Below are 17,905 nucleotides of genomic sequence, written 5' to 3'. Positions count from 1 at the left end.
ATCGGATACCAATGAGCGCCAAGCTGTTCTGACGAATTTCGCTCCTGTGTATTTAATATTTTGCATAAGTTCCGATTTCTTCAAAAAAAAGGAAATTGTGAAATTGGCTTTTAAACAGTCAATAAATATTTACATACAAATTTAGCATATTCTTCATCCTTCTGGAGTAAACTCTCCAATTCCATAAATTGCTCCACTGTGTTTAAAGGTTCCGCTGGCATAATCTTTTTTGATGGAACATTGTCTCTGCTATTCCTCAACTCTGCGATATCTCGCTGCAAGCTTCTTACCTCCTCGACGATTTTTCCCATAGATTTGGATACAGCTGCATCAATGGTGCTTTGAATTGCTGAAAAAAAACATTTTCATTAAAAAAAAATTTTCAAATAACTAATTGATATTGACTACCTTCTAAAAATGTGGGATCCAGTGTATAGCTATTAATTGTTCCTGCTTTTTCGACTATGATGTGGTTATTTCCGTTTTGGTTGATGGATGTTTCAAATTGCAAATGCAAAAAAAAAATTATAACAACGCCTTAAAATACAACATGCAACTTACCCTTTTATATTGTAAAGGCCTTTTTTATTTTATTTTATTTATAACACTTCTAAATAATACTTATATGTAAGTAATTTTTCAATTAATTATTTTTAGTTATTAACTTTTCCACTGTTTTATTTAAAACGCACGTCTTTACATCTCACAAATTCAATAATTATTAACTGCGATCACTCAAAAAAGGAAAAACAGTCGTCAGAGAGTCGGCGAAAAAACTAACGGGAAATGGTAAACGGTTGGTTTACTTTTTGTGTTTACATGTAAACTGATTTGCAATGTTGCATCATAAGTTTGCATTTATGTTTGTAAGTAAACGTTTTTTCAACGCATTTATTTTAAACTTACAAATATAAGATAAGTAAACTTATAATTAAACTTATTTCTCACATTTGTAAGTAAGTTTACTCAAATGTTTGTAGATAAGTTTATTTTAGCGCAGATTTACGAAACATTTACGCAATTTTTTATTGGGTAATTACACAACAACCCTTCTACCACCCGCCAATCCCAGAATTTCCAACGACTCAGCTGATTGCTCTCTCACACCGCAGGGTTGCCAGGCTCGATATACTGTAGTAATTATAAAAATTGTCTTCAATATATTTGAAATTTTCTTAAAATAACTCAAATTCAGAATCGAATGCTATTATATACAAATATATAAACTAGTTTTAATAGTTTGATTTCAGTTTTGATATTTTTTATTATGAAAAATTATAATTGAAAACTTAGATGTGTACAAAACTACATATGCGTATTGGCAACATTGTTCGAATGAAAACGAGAACAAAACGCTTGCCGCTCGTGGCGAAGTGAGAAGATGTTTCTGCCATTAGCGTTTGTATTCTATTTGTGTGCTTAGCCACTCTCAATCAATAATGCCATACCGCGCAAATATATTTTTATGTGATGATTTCTTATATTTTTGAAAATATGTGCTCCCTTTCTATAGCGTATATTATTATTTTAATACATTCCCAGAGGCAACTTAGATTTTAAAAATTTAACAAAACAATTATAGAAAAAAACCTCAATTCTTTGAATATTTTGATAAAACAACCAAACTGAAAATATCACAAATCATATATTTATATACGCATTTTCATTAAATGGAACTGCAATATGTTTAAACAGAATATATAAAGATAATGGTCACAAGTATCTTTTCTTTTTTATATATGCAGATATGCATATGTACTTATAAAAGCCCACAACTTGAGAAAAGTTTGCCCAATTGTAACTAAAATGAACTGGCATCACCACCATTAACTGATCTATCACATGTACAGTGGTGCGAACAAAGTAGGAACAACTATAGGTGTTGTGAAGTTTTAAAATGTGCTGTTTTCTTATTAAATAAAATTGTTTTAAGATACAAGTATAACTTATATATTTTTTCCTAACAGTGATTAGAATTTCCCACTATGCAAAGGTAAATGAAAACAAATTTTAATGCGAAACTCTAAACCCTGCAAATTATGTTTACCTCTTTTTGTTCACGCAACTGTACAATTCCGATATGAAGTAAACTTCCGCTCTTTAATTTGTGTACAATGTCAGTATTGCCGCAACCACTCTGCCAGGGATAATGGGATGCCCAACTTATTCCAGTGTGAGAGCGCCTCAAAATAAGCGTTTTTTATAACATTTTCCATTATGGCCAGATCGAACAAAATAAGAATTTTTGGGCATTTTAAATTAAAATACCCAACATTTATTACGATTGCAAATTATTATAAATTGGACTTTTAATATATGGCGAAACTACTTAATTCCTTTTTTATGATTTTATGGTATATTAAAACAACTGACTTTCGATCTTCAATACTTAATAAGGTGAATTAAGCCTGTTAGCTCTCAATTAATAAATGTTTTTAATCAATTTTAATAGAAAATTAATTCTATTATGCATCAAATTAGAAAACGTTTCATGAAATATATTTAAATTTCGCATTTTCTTTGATTTTCATTGTTTTAAATTTTTATTAGCGATCTTGAACAGCGGCAACAAATTCCTCCGTTCACATATATTTTTGGTATAATTTCAATCTGGCCGTTCCAGTCATTCCAATTGCAAAACGTCAACACCTACCCAATCCAGTCAACTGTCAAAGTTCGGTAGGTGAGCGGCTCTCACATTTCCAGTGACAGGAGAGTTGGGGATCTCTTTATCTCTGACTCTGCGATGAACATTAAATTACGGATGATTGTAATTGATTTTTTTCGCAACTTGTTATGCCCTACTCTCCGTAAACTGATATTCCCCGCATCTAGCCCCCGTGCGCACTTTGCTAACTTTGCGGGCAAAAAATGTGCCCATCCCTGTCGTAAATAATAACATTTTTTCCGCTTACAAGCACAGGCTGAACCCTACGAAATTAATCAAAATTATGTACCAAGTATTGTAAACAATGAAAAGGTCTACAGAAGACTCCCGATGGTATAAGTCTATCTCTTTTGGATATCCCACAATAACATTTTTTGTCATTTATTTTTTACGGCAAAAAATGGTTACTTTCCGAAGCGATTTTCACCAATACAGTATTAATCATTATCCAATTAAATACTTTGAGTACAATGTAGATTTAGTATAGATCTATATGACACATATGTTTTAAATTAGAAGATGTAACAGAAATTGCGAAACGTGGCGTTTGCGGTGGTACCGGCGTGTCTATAAATAACACGTCGGAGGGCGCGGTTCTCCCTATAGGACTTTGAATACAGCAGCAAACGGACGCGTTTATTATCGGATCTCTTTAGCCAGGAAAATAACAACACTTAATAAAAACGTGCATTTTAGCGCGACAACGTATCAGTAATTGTAAGTAAGTTTCTAATGTGATGTGATCTATGTATCAGCCACAGTAAAGTGTGGACGGGCCTTATAGTAAAAATATAAGCCAAAAAGCCTACATATGTGCGTCTGTAATAGCAATGTATATATCAGCCGCTCAGAATAATGCGCAATTTATTTACCAACGCATACAATCACACATTTGATATCTGCTAGCGTATGATTGTGTGCGCGCGCTTGCTTAGTACACTGAGTGAAATCGTGCTATTTGTTTATTTTGTTATTAAAAATTTAGATAAAATAAAAAATTATGGTTTTTGATTAAAAAAGCAATTAAGAACAACAATAATAACAACAAAAACAGCAAATACGTTGGTTAATTTTTTTTAACTTTCTATGATTTTTTCCATATCGACTTCAAGATCGTAAGTTTTGATTCTCATTAAGTCCTCTATATGCTTATTCGAAACTGAATTCCTGTATTTCGAGTGAAGAAATTTAAGCGAAGAAAACGCAGCTTCGCAATTATAAGTCGACCCAAACATTTAGTATAACCTGTATACTTCATTTTTAATTTTTGAATACATTTCGCGTTCTAAGTTTTTCTTCATAAAAATTATCATCTTGTTCTTCGATAATGCAATTTATAGGATCATTATGGAGAGAAATGAGTTGCTGAATTTTATTGAAATCTTGAAACCTTGTATTAAAATTTGTTAAAATCGATTCTAAGACTACCACATATTCAGGTAGTTTCTTTTGATTTTTATAGCCCATTATTATCTCATAGGTTCTTGGTAAGCTTAGCATATTTTCATTTTTTAATTGCTCTATTATTATTTTAATTTTTCTTTCAAATTGGTGAACATATGCAATTAAGTCAAAAATATTCTTATTTTTGCCTTGCAAATGGAGATTTAACTCATTAACAATTGTCGTTAGATCGCAAAGAAAGGCTAAATCTGATAAAAAATCTTTATCCCCCATTTTATTCCCCAATTCTAATAACTCAGGGTTATTGCCGTCCTGAAGAAAAATCTTGACTTCATCCTTTAAATTTATGCATTTGCCACGACTTAGCCATCGACCCTCTGTATACATTAGCAAATCGCCATAACCTGCAGACATTTCTTCCAACATTTTTTTAAATTGTCTATGACGAAGGGCTCGGTGTCCCCCTCTAATTATACTCTGAACAGGATATATTAAGTTTGTCACGATGTTTGTAACACCCAGAAGAAAGCGTCGGAGACCCTATAAAGTATATATATAAATGATCAGTATGTCGAGCTGAGTCGATTTAGCCGTCTGTCTGTATATATACGAACTAGTCCCTCAGTTTTTAAGATATCGTTTTGAAATTTTCTCTTCAAGAAGCTGCTCATTTGTCGGAATGGCCAATATCGGACCACTATAACATATAGCTGCCATACAAACTGAATGATCGGAATCAAACGCTTGTATGGAAAACTTTCACATTTGACAAGATATATTAACGAAATTTGGTAGAGATTATTTTCTAAGACAACAGAGTAATCTCCGAAGAAATTGTTCAGATTGGTTAACTATAGCATATAGCTTCTAAACTGAACACATAGTTACCAACAGAAATGCACCTGTGAAAGGTATTTAGCTTCGATGCAACCGAAGTTAACGTTTTTTCTTGTTTTATTTATAATATTGATAGCCGTCTCCATTGCATTTACCATATTTAATTGTTTTGGAAACAGAGCCTGCTGATGTAAATATAATGCAGTGAAATGTGGCAACATTAATATTATTTTTTCGAAGAAACCCTACTAGACCAATATTTTGTACAACTATAACTCCCGCACCATCAGTGCAGACTGAACTCAGCTTCTTTGAATGAACAGTAGAAAAAACATGTTCTGTAACAGCATCGAAAATAAGTTTTTCAGTTACATTACCATGAAAGGGAACAAGAGAAAGCATTTCTTCAAATGTTTCTAAATTTTCGTTTACTGATTTGACGCAAATAATTAGTTGACTTATGTTTTTAACGTCCGTTGTTTCATCTAAAGAAATAGAAAAATAAATGCAATTTTGGAGTCTTTCTCGGGTACAGGCAAATACTTATGTACGAACTAATTTTTTCAGTTCGAGGAGTTATGGTTGAGCGAGATAATGGAGTGGCCTCTAAAATTTTACAGACCTCCTTCCCAGTTTCGCCAAAACAGCTATAAAATTCAATGCCCATATCTTTAAAGAAGACCCCATCATCAAATGGACGCCCTTTTTTTGATAAATGCATAGCTACAATGTAAAAAGCTTTTTTTAATTGAACCGTTTTATTATAATCATCATCATCAACAACAGCAACATCATCAACAACAGCAACATCATCAACAACAGGAACATTATCAACAACGGAAAAATCATCAAAATAAAATTTTAAGTAAAACAGGGCTTTTAATTAATACAGAATACGTGTCCGTTCGTCACCTGAAATAAGGTGAAATCGAGTGTGACAATTCATATAATGTCTTTCTAAATTAAATTTCAGTTTTGTTTGCATTATTTTATAGGAAATAACGCATTGCGCTTCGCCATCTCTATTTTCAAGAAAAAAGAAATTGTACAGCTATTCTTTATTGAATATTTTGAATGTTTTTTGCAAGTGTATATCATAAAAAAAATATTGCTATGTATGTGCGCACGTTCTTCTTTGCTCAACTGCTGAATAGCAACTGAAAGTAAAAGCATTGCTTCGCATGTGCCGAAGTCAGAAATCTAAGCTTAGTCGTTTTTGACGATCTTTTTTTTTGACGCTGGCGTACATGTTTCGACTGCATTTGCTTGCCTATACTCCGAGTATAGGCATGAAAAATTGCGCATTATTTTGAGCGGCTCTGGTACATATCATGTTGATTTTCATTGCTCTGTTCACTCATCACCAGGGATAATGGGATGCCCAACTTATTCCAGTGTGAGAGCGCCTCAAAATAAGCGTTTTTTATAACATTTTCCATTATGGCCAGATCGAACAAAATAAGAATTTTCGGGCATTTTAAATTAAAATACCCAACATTTATTACGATTGCAAATTATTATATATTGGACTTTTAATATATGGCGAAACTACTTAATTCCTTTTTTATGATTTTATGGTATATTAAAACAACTGACTTTCGATCTTCAATACTTAATAAGGTGAATTAAGCCTGTTAGCTCTCAATTAATAAATGTTTTTAATCAATTTTAATAGAAAATTAATTCTATTATGCATCAAATTAGAAAACGTTTCATGAAATATATTTAAATTTCGCATTTTCTTTGATTTTCATTGTTTTAAATTTTTATTAGCGATCTTGAACAGCGGCAACAAATTCCTCCGTTCACATATATTTTTGGTATAATTTCAATCTGGCCGTTCCAGTCATTCCAATTGCAAAACGTCAACACCTACCCAATCCAGTCAACTGTCAAAGTTCGGTAGGTGAGCGGCTCTCACATTTCCAGTGACAGGAGAGTTGGGGATCTCTTTATCTCTGCTCATCACTGTTAAAATCTTCTCCTTCCGAGCCGATAGGGGTGAAATCCACTAATAGAATATTTTTAGCTCTTGACAGTTCACACCAGAAATAATGAGATCCCCAACTCAACTGTCACTGGAAATGTGAGAGCCGCTCACCTACCGAACTTTGACAGTTGACTGGATTGGGTAGGTGTTGACGTTTCGCAATTGGAAGAAAAGAGACGACCGGATTGAAATCCCGCCAAAATAATATTAGAATGGAGGAATTCGTAACGGCCATCGTTTCTTGGCAGAAAAAAGAATTAGTAAAAAGTGAAGTGGTGACGAACAAGTGAATAGCGAGTGAAGTGAATTAAAATTGTTTAAATATATAAATTATAAAAAATATAAATCAGCAAATATAAACGTAAGTACCATAAAAGTAATTTGCGTACATAATTATATATAAATCACATATTAATTTACAGCGAAAATGCCGAAAACACCAATGTGGAAAAAGTGCATTGTGGGCTGCAGCGAGGGAAATACCGTATTTAGATTTCCCAACGAGGGATCGGATCTCGAACGGTAAGTAATTTTAAATAGACTATAAATAGTGCAAAAAGTGACTAAATAATGTATAATAAAAATCGGGTGTTTCTTTAAAAAACAGAAAAAGTGTAATAGAATTATCGATACATTTCGATATTTTGAAATTTAATTTCGTAAATACATAAATGTAACGTTATCGCGGGTTCGTTTAAATATTTGCAATGTGAAATTGATAGCATTATTTAGATAATATTTAATTATATAATTTAAATAATTAAATTCAATTAGCGGGTAAAAAATTGTAAGAAAAAGTTTCGATAAATTTCGATATTTTGAAATTTAATTTTTTAAATATTTAAATGTAACGAATGTACCGGTTCATTTGAATAGATATGTTTATATGTTTGGTATTTTTGCACTATATGTAGTTATTTTATATTTTTATATTCTTCCTTTTTGTTTTAAATAGGCGTAAATGTTGGCTCAACCGTTTAGGTGTTTCCAATGAAACACGTACACATATTTTTGTGAGCGGCATTTTTCGGCAAAAATGCGCCTTGAAAAGCGATTGCGTTCGAGGGCCGTTCCCGATATCAATTTAAAAGTTGAGCCTACATTTGACGTCCCAAATTCTGATGTAAAAAATTCAATTTTATTGGGTTTCGAAGATTTTGCTCCCCAAGTTGAAGAAGCTGTCTCAAATGCACACAATGCATCGAGACAGCTTTTTCCAATTATTGAAAGTGAGATAGAAGATGAAATTTTAGAGCCTCTTCCATTTTTTGAGGAGGATATATCTCGTAATTTTGATAAGGCCGCGCAAACAGGTAGGGGTCTGACAGCAGGTACAGAAAGGAAGAAGAAATTGAGGGAAGAGAATAGGTTTTGAAAATAAAGTTAGAAGAAAAAGAGCAGGAAAATAGGAGTTTAAAGGCCCAGTTAGTTGAAATGGCCGCAGAATTAGAAAGATGTAGGGAACAGCTAAGGAATAGCTCTTTGAGGGAACAGTCAGACCCTCTTTCTTTAGTTTGTAGCAAAGTTCCTCCTCAGTTAGGTGCTTGCATTAGGAGTAGTTTTATTAATAGTAATCGCCGTACCCATGGTCGGCGATATGACAATTTTTTGAAAACGATAGCTTTGGGTGTTTTTTTTATCGCCAGTTGCTTATCGGCACTTAAAGCACCAATTAGATTTTCATCCGAAAGTACTTTGGAAAACTTTGTTACAGATTGGCCCCGTTTCCCAGGTTTCACCCAAAGTAGCATAAAATCGTTAGAGATTAGGAGTAGGGGATTCACTTTCGAACAAAAGTTCGTGTGATGAAATGTCACTGAAATGTCATATGCTAGGAAATTCGATAGATGCGATGAAAATCGCACTTCTAGATTAGCAACTACTGCAATGACTATAATGGTGCAAGGTATAGGTGGAGAGCCTTGGTCCCACCCATTGGCTTACTTTTTCGTTAAAGGTTCCTGCAAAGGGGAACTCCTCAAGAAATACATTTTTGAAGCCATTACCCTACTGCAAAATATAGGACTAATTCCTTGCCATTTTGTTTGCGACCAGGGCACCAATTTTCAGAATTTCGCTAGTTTGTTAGGTGTTTCTGCGCCACAGCCTTTTTTAATGTTAATGGCAAGGAAGTGAATTTTTTTTACGATAGCCCCCATTTGATAAAAAGTAGTCGTAACTGTTTACAAAATTTAAAAAATACGGTTTTTTTTTAAATAGTCGGGTAAGTTGGTCGGATATTGTTCATTTTTATGAAACCGACTCTAAGTCGAGTTATCGGTGTGCGCATAAATTAACCGATGCTCATAATTATCCAAATACCTTCCAAAAAATGAAGGTTCAATTCGCGTCTCAAGTATTGAGTAATACGGTCGCTTCTGGTATGTTGTCCCTATATAGCTCGGGAGCCTTAAGCTCGAATAGTAGTAGCTTTATTAATACCGCGGAATTCGTTTCGTTTTTTAATAAATTATTCGATATTTTAAATAGCACTTTCGTTCAGGCTGTTGTACCCACTAAAAAAGTGTTTGTAAGTTCCCCTGAACAGTTAGAGGTTTTAAATGAGGCAGAACAAGTTTTAAAAACTATTCGCGTCGTAGACGATTTAGGAAGCAACACAACTAATAATTTTAATTTTATAAAGGGGTGGGTGTTAAATATTAACAGTTTGAGACGATTGTGGCGATTTTTGTCACACTCAGGTTTTCCGTACTTGAAGACGAGACGACTATGTCAGGACAGTTTAGAACATTTTTTTGGGCAGATTCGAAGCAGAGGAGGTACTAGAGTAACGCTATATATGTTCTCTAGTTTGTTTAGGAAATCGTGGGCTTACGTTACGTAAACGTCGTAACAAAAGGAAACTGTGAGCTGCCTTTAGAATCTGATGCTACAGTAATTTCGGAACATAGTAATAATGTTCTACTTAATGTGTGTAATGATTCACTATTGAATGACCTTTCTTGGCAGGATTTTCAAGGTTTACCACGGCTTGAGCACTCTCTCGTTAGATCAATCGCATTAGATAGTAGTTTAGAAATTAATTTTTTGAAAGAAAATGCGTTTAGCTATTTTTGCGGCTATTTTTATTTAAAAATTTTCAAACTACACACATGTTCCTTGCCTTTACCATATTTAGGAGATGAAATTCCTTCGGACGAATTCATCTTCATACATCAAAATCAAATAGACAAATGCAACTTAGTCAAGCCGCCTGAGGATTTTATTGCATTTGTAAAAATTTTGGAAACAAGATTTTTAGAAGAATTCGACAGTAATTGTCATAAAATAGGATTAGGAGATATTCTTTTTAACAAAATGAAAGATGTTAGGCCCTTTTTGTGTTGCGATAATTGTGACCCAAAAATAGTTTTAGCCCTTTTTATAAGAATTAGAATATATTTTTTACAAAATTTTTAAATAAAGACCTTTCTGTCCCTAATTTTAAAAATAAAATTTTGTGTGTTTCACACCAAAGGTTTCCATTTTTTTTTATTTTTCAGTGGTTACAATAAGCGAACTTACGATAGAAAATAAAAAAGTAAAAATTTTGTAAACAGTTAGGATAAAGAGGCTCTAAAATAAGAAAGCAAATTTTTTTAAGGAAAATTAGAATTTGGGATGTAAATGTAGGCATTTGTTTATATGTAAATATTTATATATCTGTGATATTTCTATATATTTTTTATATGAATTGTTATTGTTTTGTTTTAATCGTTATATGTATAATTTTATCGTTTTGTTTTTTTTTCATAATACATTAATGAATTGTTATCGTTTTGTTGATTTATGTAAATAAATTTATTAATGGGTGATATAGGCCTAAAGGGGAACCGAGCACCCAAAACCAACTTCGGTAACACGCCGTTTTGCATACCTCCTGGGTGGTGTGGAAAGTGCAATTGGGCATTTTAATTTAAATACCCAAACATTTTTATTTTGTTCGATCTGGCCACAATGGAAAATGTTATAAAAAACGCTTAAGTTGGGCATCCCATTATCCCTGGTTCACACGCCTGTCCACAACTGAACCTTCTCTATAATTCACGTTCTCTGAAAGTCGTTTCTACGGAAAAAATCCAATTTGCCCAAATATGCACGATACATACAGTAGAAGCGGTGGTGAATTTTCATTTACACTCGTAGCCACGCAAAGCTCTTCAATTTTGTTTTTTTTTATGCTTTTAGTAAGCATAAGGAAACTAAATTATAGTATCTAATTATGATTCTAGTTTTAAGTTTATTACAGTGCACTCGCGGTAACGTGAACTAATTAAAACCAAGGGAGTTCACGTTAGTGAAAATGTTCACGTTAGCGATTGTCGAATTTGAAGACGCAAAATAACTTCAAATTGCTAAATTCAGGATTTTTACACATTTAAATGTAAAAGTATTTTATTATTGCCATTAGTATGTTCATGGATATGAACATACATATTAAATTACGAATAAAATTTCACATTAGATTTATTCATTAAAAAGATCCGTTATCTTTTTCTGCTGCTTTTTCCTTTCTAAGCGGCTAAGTACACTCATGTCGCTTTGATCAACCATTGCATCTCCAGCCCATTGCAATGCCTTGTTAAAGATTTCAACTGCCTCACTTGCGGCAATTTTCTTTATGGGGTCTTCGGCAATACAATCATCATCGTCACTTTCTTCAATTTCATAGATTTCGGTGATTTCATAGATTTCGGTGGTATCATCAACACAAGGGTCATCGTTCCACTCTCGAACCATTGGCAATGTAAACTCAACCTAAAATAGAAAAAAGTAATAATAATATCAAAGTGTGTCGTAAAACTTCTACCTGAGGACTCAAGTCCTGAAGGAGATCAACTGACATTCGCATTAAAGAGTTTATTTCTGCACTCCATTTGTCTTTCAGGATACTTAATGGAATGTTATATTCAGGGTCCTCCTCGTTTCCCATTAAACTTAAAATTTTTTTCCAACAATTGGCAAGAGTTTCTGTGCTGACCCGATCCCACGCGACAGATAAAAGGGTAACAGCATCTTTCAACGTTACATTTTTCATTTATTCAAGCAATTCTAAGTTTTTTGCTGCTATTGAAGCCAACAAACTGTTTCTGTAATATAACTTCGTTATTTTAATCGCATTTTGATCTATAGGTTGGATAAGAGGGGTGACATAAACATGACAATTATATTTCCATCTTCAGTTTTTAATTCTGCTTCACTTGGATGAGAGGGAGCGTTGTCAATAAGTAATAGTGCCTTTATTGGTAAGTTCTTCCGCTTTAGAAACAATCTTACCTGGCCAAAGGCAAGAATTTATAATAATTATTAATTAAGCGAAAAAATTGTTTACCTGTGGCACAAAAGATTGATGAAACCAATGTTTAAAAATGGCAGACGTCATCCAGGCTGATTTCGAGTTCTTATAATCCGTAGGGCAACTAAAGTGTTTAAAGCTGTGTGGATTTGCGCAACAGAGAAATGTTATACGCTTCTTCTCCGTCTTTGTTCCTGGAGCAGTTTTTTCATGCGATGATACATAGGTCTTATCTGCCAAAAGCTTCTAGAATAAACCAGATTCGTCAGCATTATACAATTGGTCATTACATAACTCCATTTCCTCAATTTTTTGTTTTAGTTTCAGTTTAAATGGATCAACCAATTGAGGCTGCGATGAGAGTTTTTCTCCAGATACTTTAAGCAATCTAACTCCGTATCTTTTCTTAAATCTCTGGAGCCATCCGTCACTAGCATTGAATCCGGTCGCGTTTTCTTTAAGTAGGGAATGCAATTCCTTAGCCTTTTCTTTTAGCATTAATCCACTTACAAGACAATTCCTTTCGCGCATCCGGATGAACCAAAGGTATAGACTTTTTTCCATAGCTGGAAGCTCTGACGATTTTAAAGTTTTTTCTTTTTCCCGGTCCTTGGTATGTATTATTCACGCATTTTAAAATGGCTTCTTTTTTCTTTTTAATACTGCATTGTTGACTTAGCGACATTATATTTTTTTGCTAAGTTAGTCACACTTGTTCCTTTTTTCAGACTGTCTAAAATGTCTGCTTATTCTTTTAATTGCAAACACTTCGAATTTTTAGAACTCATTCCGATTGATTGATCACTCCGCGAAAGAAAAAACCTTCAACTGAAGTAATTCGTGTCATATAGTAAAAATTTGCGCAAATTTTTCAATATTAGGGGATTCCTCGAACTTAAAAAATAAAATCTTATGTATTCAGTGTTGTCCGTATGTTAATAAAAAGCGTAGTGAACAAAAATTTTGTTCACGTTACTGAGCTTTCTAAGCAAGTTCGTTCACGTTACAGAGTAGTCAATGTAAAAAAAAGCGTGTTCACGTTAGACGGTGTTTACGTTACCGCGAGTGCACTGTATGTCTAATGAGTAAAACACAAACTAGCTTTTTGTGCTTATACAAAAGCGGCCGATTTTTTTGTTTTCAAAGTAAAAGCACAACTTAACTTCGTCATTAACTTACAGCCTCATTCACTTGCTCTCAAAAAAGCCCAACGCTCACTATTGTGAGGTTTACCGTATGCTGAGGTGAAAAGCTCAAATGTTCACAATCTCTTCACAAATTTGCTACTTATGTGGGAAAGCAGACCTCACAATACAAAAACGGTTGTGTTTGTTTTGATAATTTCAATATTTTCAAAGAACTTTGCAATCATTTTATTGAAATAAAATAGAGGAACTACTCCCTGTTTGTGCTGGTGTAAAAGAGGGTAAAGTGCAAATTTAAAACTATGTACTTTAAAATAGCATACATTTTATTTCGAAGGTTTTATAAGAAATTCGGAATTCAGCCCACTTGGTGCAATCGATTGTACACATATTGGAATTGTTTCACCACTGACCACAGACGTCACCACTTTTATCTCTCTATCTACGAATCGGGATTTTAAAGCCTTAATATAGATAGTATGTAATGTTCTATATAATTCCTACTATTTGTATTTTAACTAATGTTTTTATGTATAGATATTTGTTTTTTTTTTTTACCATGTGTGCGATTATCGATTTCTGTTCACCGTTGTCAACGCGCGATATCCCGGGTCTTATCATGACTCTGGTATATGGACGGCATCCCCAACACGGCCGCGTTTCATAAGTGTATATAACACACTAAGCGATTCGTGGTTTTTAAGTGACGAAGCATACCCATTGGAACCATGGCTCTTAACGCATGTCTCAGAACCCTCAAAAGTGCGAACAAGTTGCACGCTAAAGATCTCAATACCATTGAGAGAGCCTTAGCATCCGCTGTCTCTCAAAATATGATGATATCATGATGAAACTTGGTACACGTATTTCTTGGCTCCATAAGAAGGTTAAAGGATGGAGTCATGTGTAGAAGTTCACGCAAATGAGGAAAGTTCTCTGATCGCCATTTACTTGGGAGTGGCCAGAAACGATTCTTTTACATATGACTCAAGCAGCTCACGACTTCCGGTCTTTGACCAAGTATCCTCTGGGTAGCCTAAGAACATCCGTTTGAAGGCGAGCTAAAGTGAGATGGCGAAATATCCCCTACTTAGGGTTGTACGCTGGGTTTGGGACACGCCACGTAAAAAAAACACCCCCAATGAAAACCAACAATCAGCCTGCTGTTGTTGACTCGGCTATAATCGCGTAAGCGGTGTCTACGCCAGTAAAGAAGAAGATGATAAGAAGGTTAAGTTCGAAGATGGGCAAAATCGGCCCACTGCCACGCCCACAAAATGGCGAAAACCGAAAACCTATAAAGTGTCATAACTATGCCATAAATAAAGATATTTAAGTGAAATTTGGCTCAAAGGATCGCATTAGGGAGGGACATATTTTGACGTAATTTGTTTGGAAAAGTGGGCGTAGCCCCGCCCCCTACTAAGTTTTTTGTACATATCTCGGAAACTACACCCAGGCTTTTTTTTTTTAAATTGAAAATGGGCGTGACGTCGCCCACTTATGAACCAAAAACCATATCTCAGGAACTACTAATCTAATTAATTTTACAGCAAAATAAAAAAATATGTAAATGACGGATAATGAAATCTCTAATTATCACTTTATCATGCGAGAGTATAAAATGTTCGGTGACACCCGAACTTAGCCCTTCCTTACTTGTTTTTATAATATTTAAATTTTTTAAAATTATAGATACAATAGCAAATTTATCACTTACTTGGTGATTAATTTTTTCGAATTTATTTTATGGATAATTCATATGCGGAAGTTGATAATCTTTGCGCTCACAATCCAAAAGTGAAGAGATATGTACATTGTCCACGAACTACAAATGTTTTTTCATCAGAATAACAATTTAGTAAACATGTTCAAAATAGCATTGGATCGATTGTCATCTGATAGCCATAATATTATAATTTGAATTGACAAAACACCTACCGGTGAACATACATGTTCAATTCACCCAGCTTTGTCGAAATGGCTGTTGACATTGAGCAGAAAATTTACAATCTATAGATACTAACTATGCTTCATCGTCGGAATAGTGATTTAAAACGTGTATCTGAAACACAGAAGAGTTATGAGGCATTACAACATCCTTTGATCTTCTGGCAGGGGGAAGACGGATGCCATTTTAAAATGGTAAATCAAGTAACAGGTAAATAAATTGAACAAGATTAAATAATATTTTTAAATTCAATTCGTCTAGCAAATGAAACATTTATCATTTTTGTTTACAGATGCTAAAAGTTATGATATCCACTTCACCATCACACAAAATATTAATATAAACATACATGTATGTCTGTTTACATACATACATACATGTACACTTAAACATACTTACGTCATTAGTACATGAATTAAAATAAACTAAGTTCTTTTATTGTTTTCCACTTAATTGTGCATAAGAGGCATCGAACTCTTTAATTTTATTCATTTGTTTATAAAATAGTCAAAATTGCATTGACAATTATTTGTAACCAAAATTCTAAAGAATTTTAAGTGCATTTCCGCTTTGCTTCAAGTATGTCTTTACGATCGACATTCTTAAGAGGCGTTGCACTTATTGATTTTGCTGATAAGAGTTCTTTGGAATTTTAATTGTATTTTGCTTTCTGTCTTTACTAGCAATTTTGTATTTAAGATTAAGAATTTTTGTAAACTAATTTAGTCATATTCATTGATTCACACAAGCGAGTCATATTCATTGATTCAACAAAGCGAGTCATATTCTTTGGCCCAATAAAGTAAATATAAATATTTAAATAAATGTTTTAATTGGCGACGAGGATGGGATACGCGGAAAAGTTTCTTTGAAGAATCAAGGACTTTTCTTTATTTTAATAATTAACGCGTACCAAATAAATTTTACTAAAATCCTTAAAGAATTAAGGTAGTAAAGTATAAAATCCTTAAAAAAAAAAATTAAGGTAGTGAACAAACCAACAAAAAAAAAAATAAAAACATCGAAGAATCCTGTATAAAAAGACAACATTTACGAAGAATCCTATATGAAGTGAGTTCCTACAAAAAGAAGACAACATTCACGGAGAATCCTATATAAAGTGAGTTCCTACAAGAAGACAACATTCACGGAGAATCCTATATAAAGTGAGTTCCTACAAGAAGACAACATTTACGGAGAATCCTATATAAAGTGAGTTCCTACAAGAAGACAACATTTACGAAGAATCCTATATAAAGTGAGATCCTACAAGAAGACAACATTTACGAAGAATCCTATATAAAGTGAGTTAAGACAACATTTACGAAGAATCCTGTGTAAAGTAAGTTATTTGCATATATATTATAAGTATACGTTTTACAAAGTTATTGTTACAAAAAAAAAATCATTTGAATAACAAAAAAAAAAGAGAGAACCATTAAGATTACTAAGAAAAATTGCAAACTGAAATTCAAAGTGTTACATATATAAATTCATTTTATTTTTTTAATCATGACCCAAGCACCTTCTATTACCCTTGACCCTATCAAATACCTCAAAACATTACCTGAATTTAACGGACAACGACATGACCTTTACAACTTTACTACTCTGATAGATAGAATACACCCCTTACTAACGCAATATGACCAAATGTCCCAACTTCTCTTCTCTGATATAATAAAAAGTAGGTTACAAGGTAGAGCTAGGGAAATAATAGAAATAAATTTTCATGTACAGTCGTGGGCGGACATTAAGAATGTCCTTATAAATAATTTTGGAGAAAAATTGAGCGTAGAAGAACTTTACGATAATATGAGAGCAGTAGTATTCAGAACAAACACGACAGAATTTTATAACGAAATAAAAGATAAGCTACGGAGATTAAATAATAAAACCAATCTAATAATGGGAGAAAATACTGGCACATCCGAAATAGCCAGAAATAATATGAAATCAGCACTTAACATTTTTAAAGGAAAAATTCCCGAACCAATGAAAACTATTTTGACTTGTAGAAATCCAGACACGCTGGAGGAAGCAATGGAAATTCTTTTCCAAGCAGGCTACGCATATAATGGCAACAAGACCAAACAAATCGAAGAAGAGCCACGAAATAGAAATTTTAATAAACAAAACTATGATAACAGAATTAATTCTAATTCACAAAGACCAAATTCAAATTTTCAAAACAGACATAATTTCAATTCTAATAATTATAATAGACAAAATACCCAATATAAACCTAATTATAATTCGCAAGAAAATTATTCTAGACAAAATTTTCAATATAGGCCTAACAATAACTCAAACCAACAAAGAAACTCTTATAGTTCTTATAATACACCCAATGTAAGTCACCAGCAAAATAATCAACCAGAACCTATGGACGTAAATATTTTCCAAAAACAACCAACATACGAAAATTTTCAATTTCCAGCCTCACGGGAAAATTACCACATATAACAATAAAATCTAAATTAGGCTACTTAAAATTTTTAATTGATACAGGAGCTTCACATTCAATTATTAATCCAGGCATATGCCACCCAAAATGGAATATACCAACGAATGAAATAACTATTAAAACTCTACAACATATAATCAAAATAAA

The 17,905-nt window shown here is 33.2% G+C and overlaps 2 protein-coding genes across 3 annotated transcripts in view; one reads left to right on the top strand and one right to left on the bottom strand.

Moving 5' to 3' along the window:
- Nucleotides 1-17,905, top strand: part of LOC125779273 (uncharacterized) — an 854,525-nt gene that overhangs the window by 303,900 nt on the left and 532,720 nt on the right. The window lies entirely within an intron of this gene.
- On the bottom strand, nt 11,147-13,112 carry LOC125779514 (uncharacterized). Its single transcript, XM_049460872.1, has 3 exons — nt 12,232-13,112; nt 11,710-12,176; nt 11,147-11,657 (listed from the first exon to the last, which is right to left on the bottom strand). The coding sequence occupies exons 2-3, from the start codon at nt 11,935-11,937 to the stop codon at nt 11,367-11,369; spliced, it is 519 nt and encodes a 172-aa protein (XP_049316829.1). The 5' UTR covers nt 11,938-12,176; nt 12,232-13,112; the 3' UTR covers nt 11,147-11,366.

Source organism: Bactrocera dorsalis, chromosome 6 (assembly GCF_023373825.1).
Source record: "Bactrocera dorsalis isolate Fly_Bdor chromosome 6, ASM2337382v1, whole genome shotgun sequence".
In the NCBI taxonomy this organism is placed as follows: domain Eukaryota; kingdom Metazoa; phylum Arthropoda; class Insecta; order Diptera; family Tephritidae; genus Bactrocera; species Bactrocera dorsalis.
Note: the sequence above shows the minus strand (reverse complement) of the source record. Positions and strands in the feature narration are given on the sequence as shown.

Coding starts and splice junctions, on each gene's coding strand:
- LOC125779514 (XM_049460872.1), bottom strand. CDS start 11,937: ATGAAAAATGTAACGTTGAAAGATGCTGTTACCCTTTTATCTGTCGCG. Junction 11,658..11,709: donor TTCAGGACTTGAGTCCTCAG/GTAGAAGTTTTA, acceptor TTTCTATTTTAG/GTTGAGTTTACATTGCCAAT.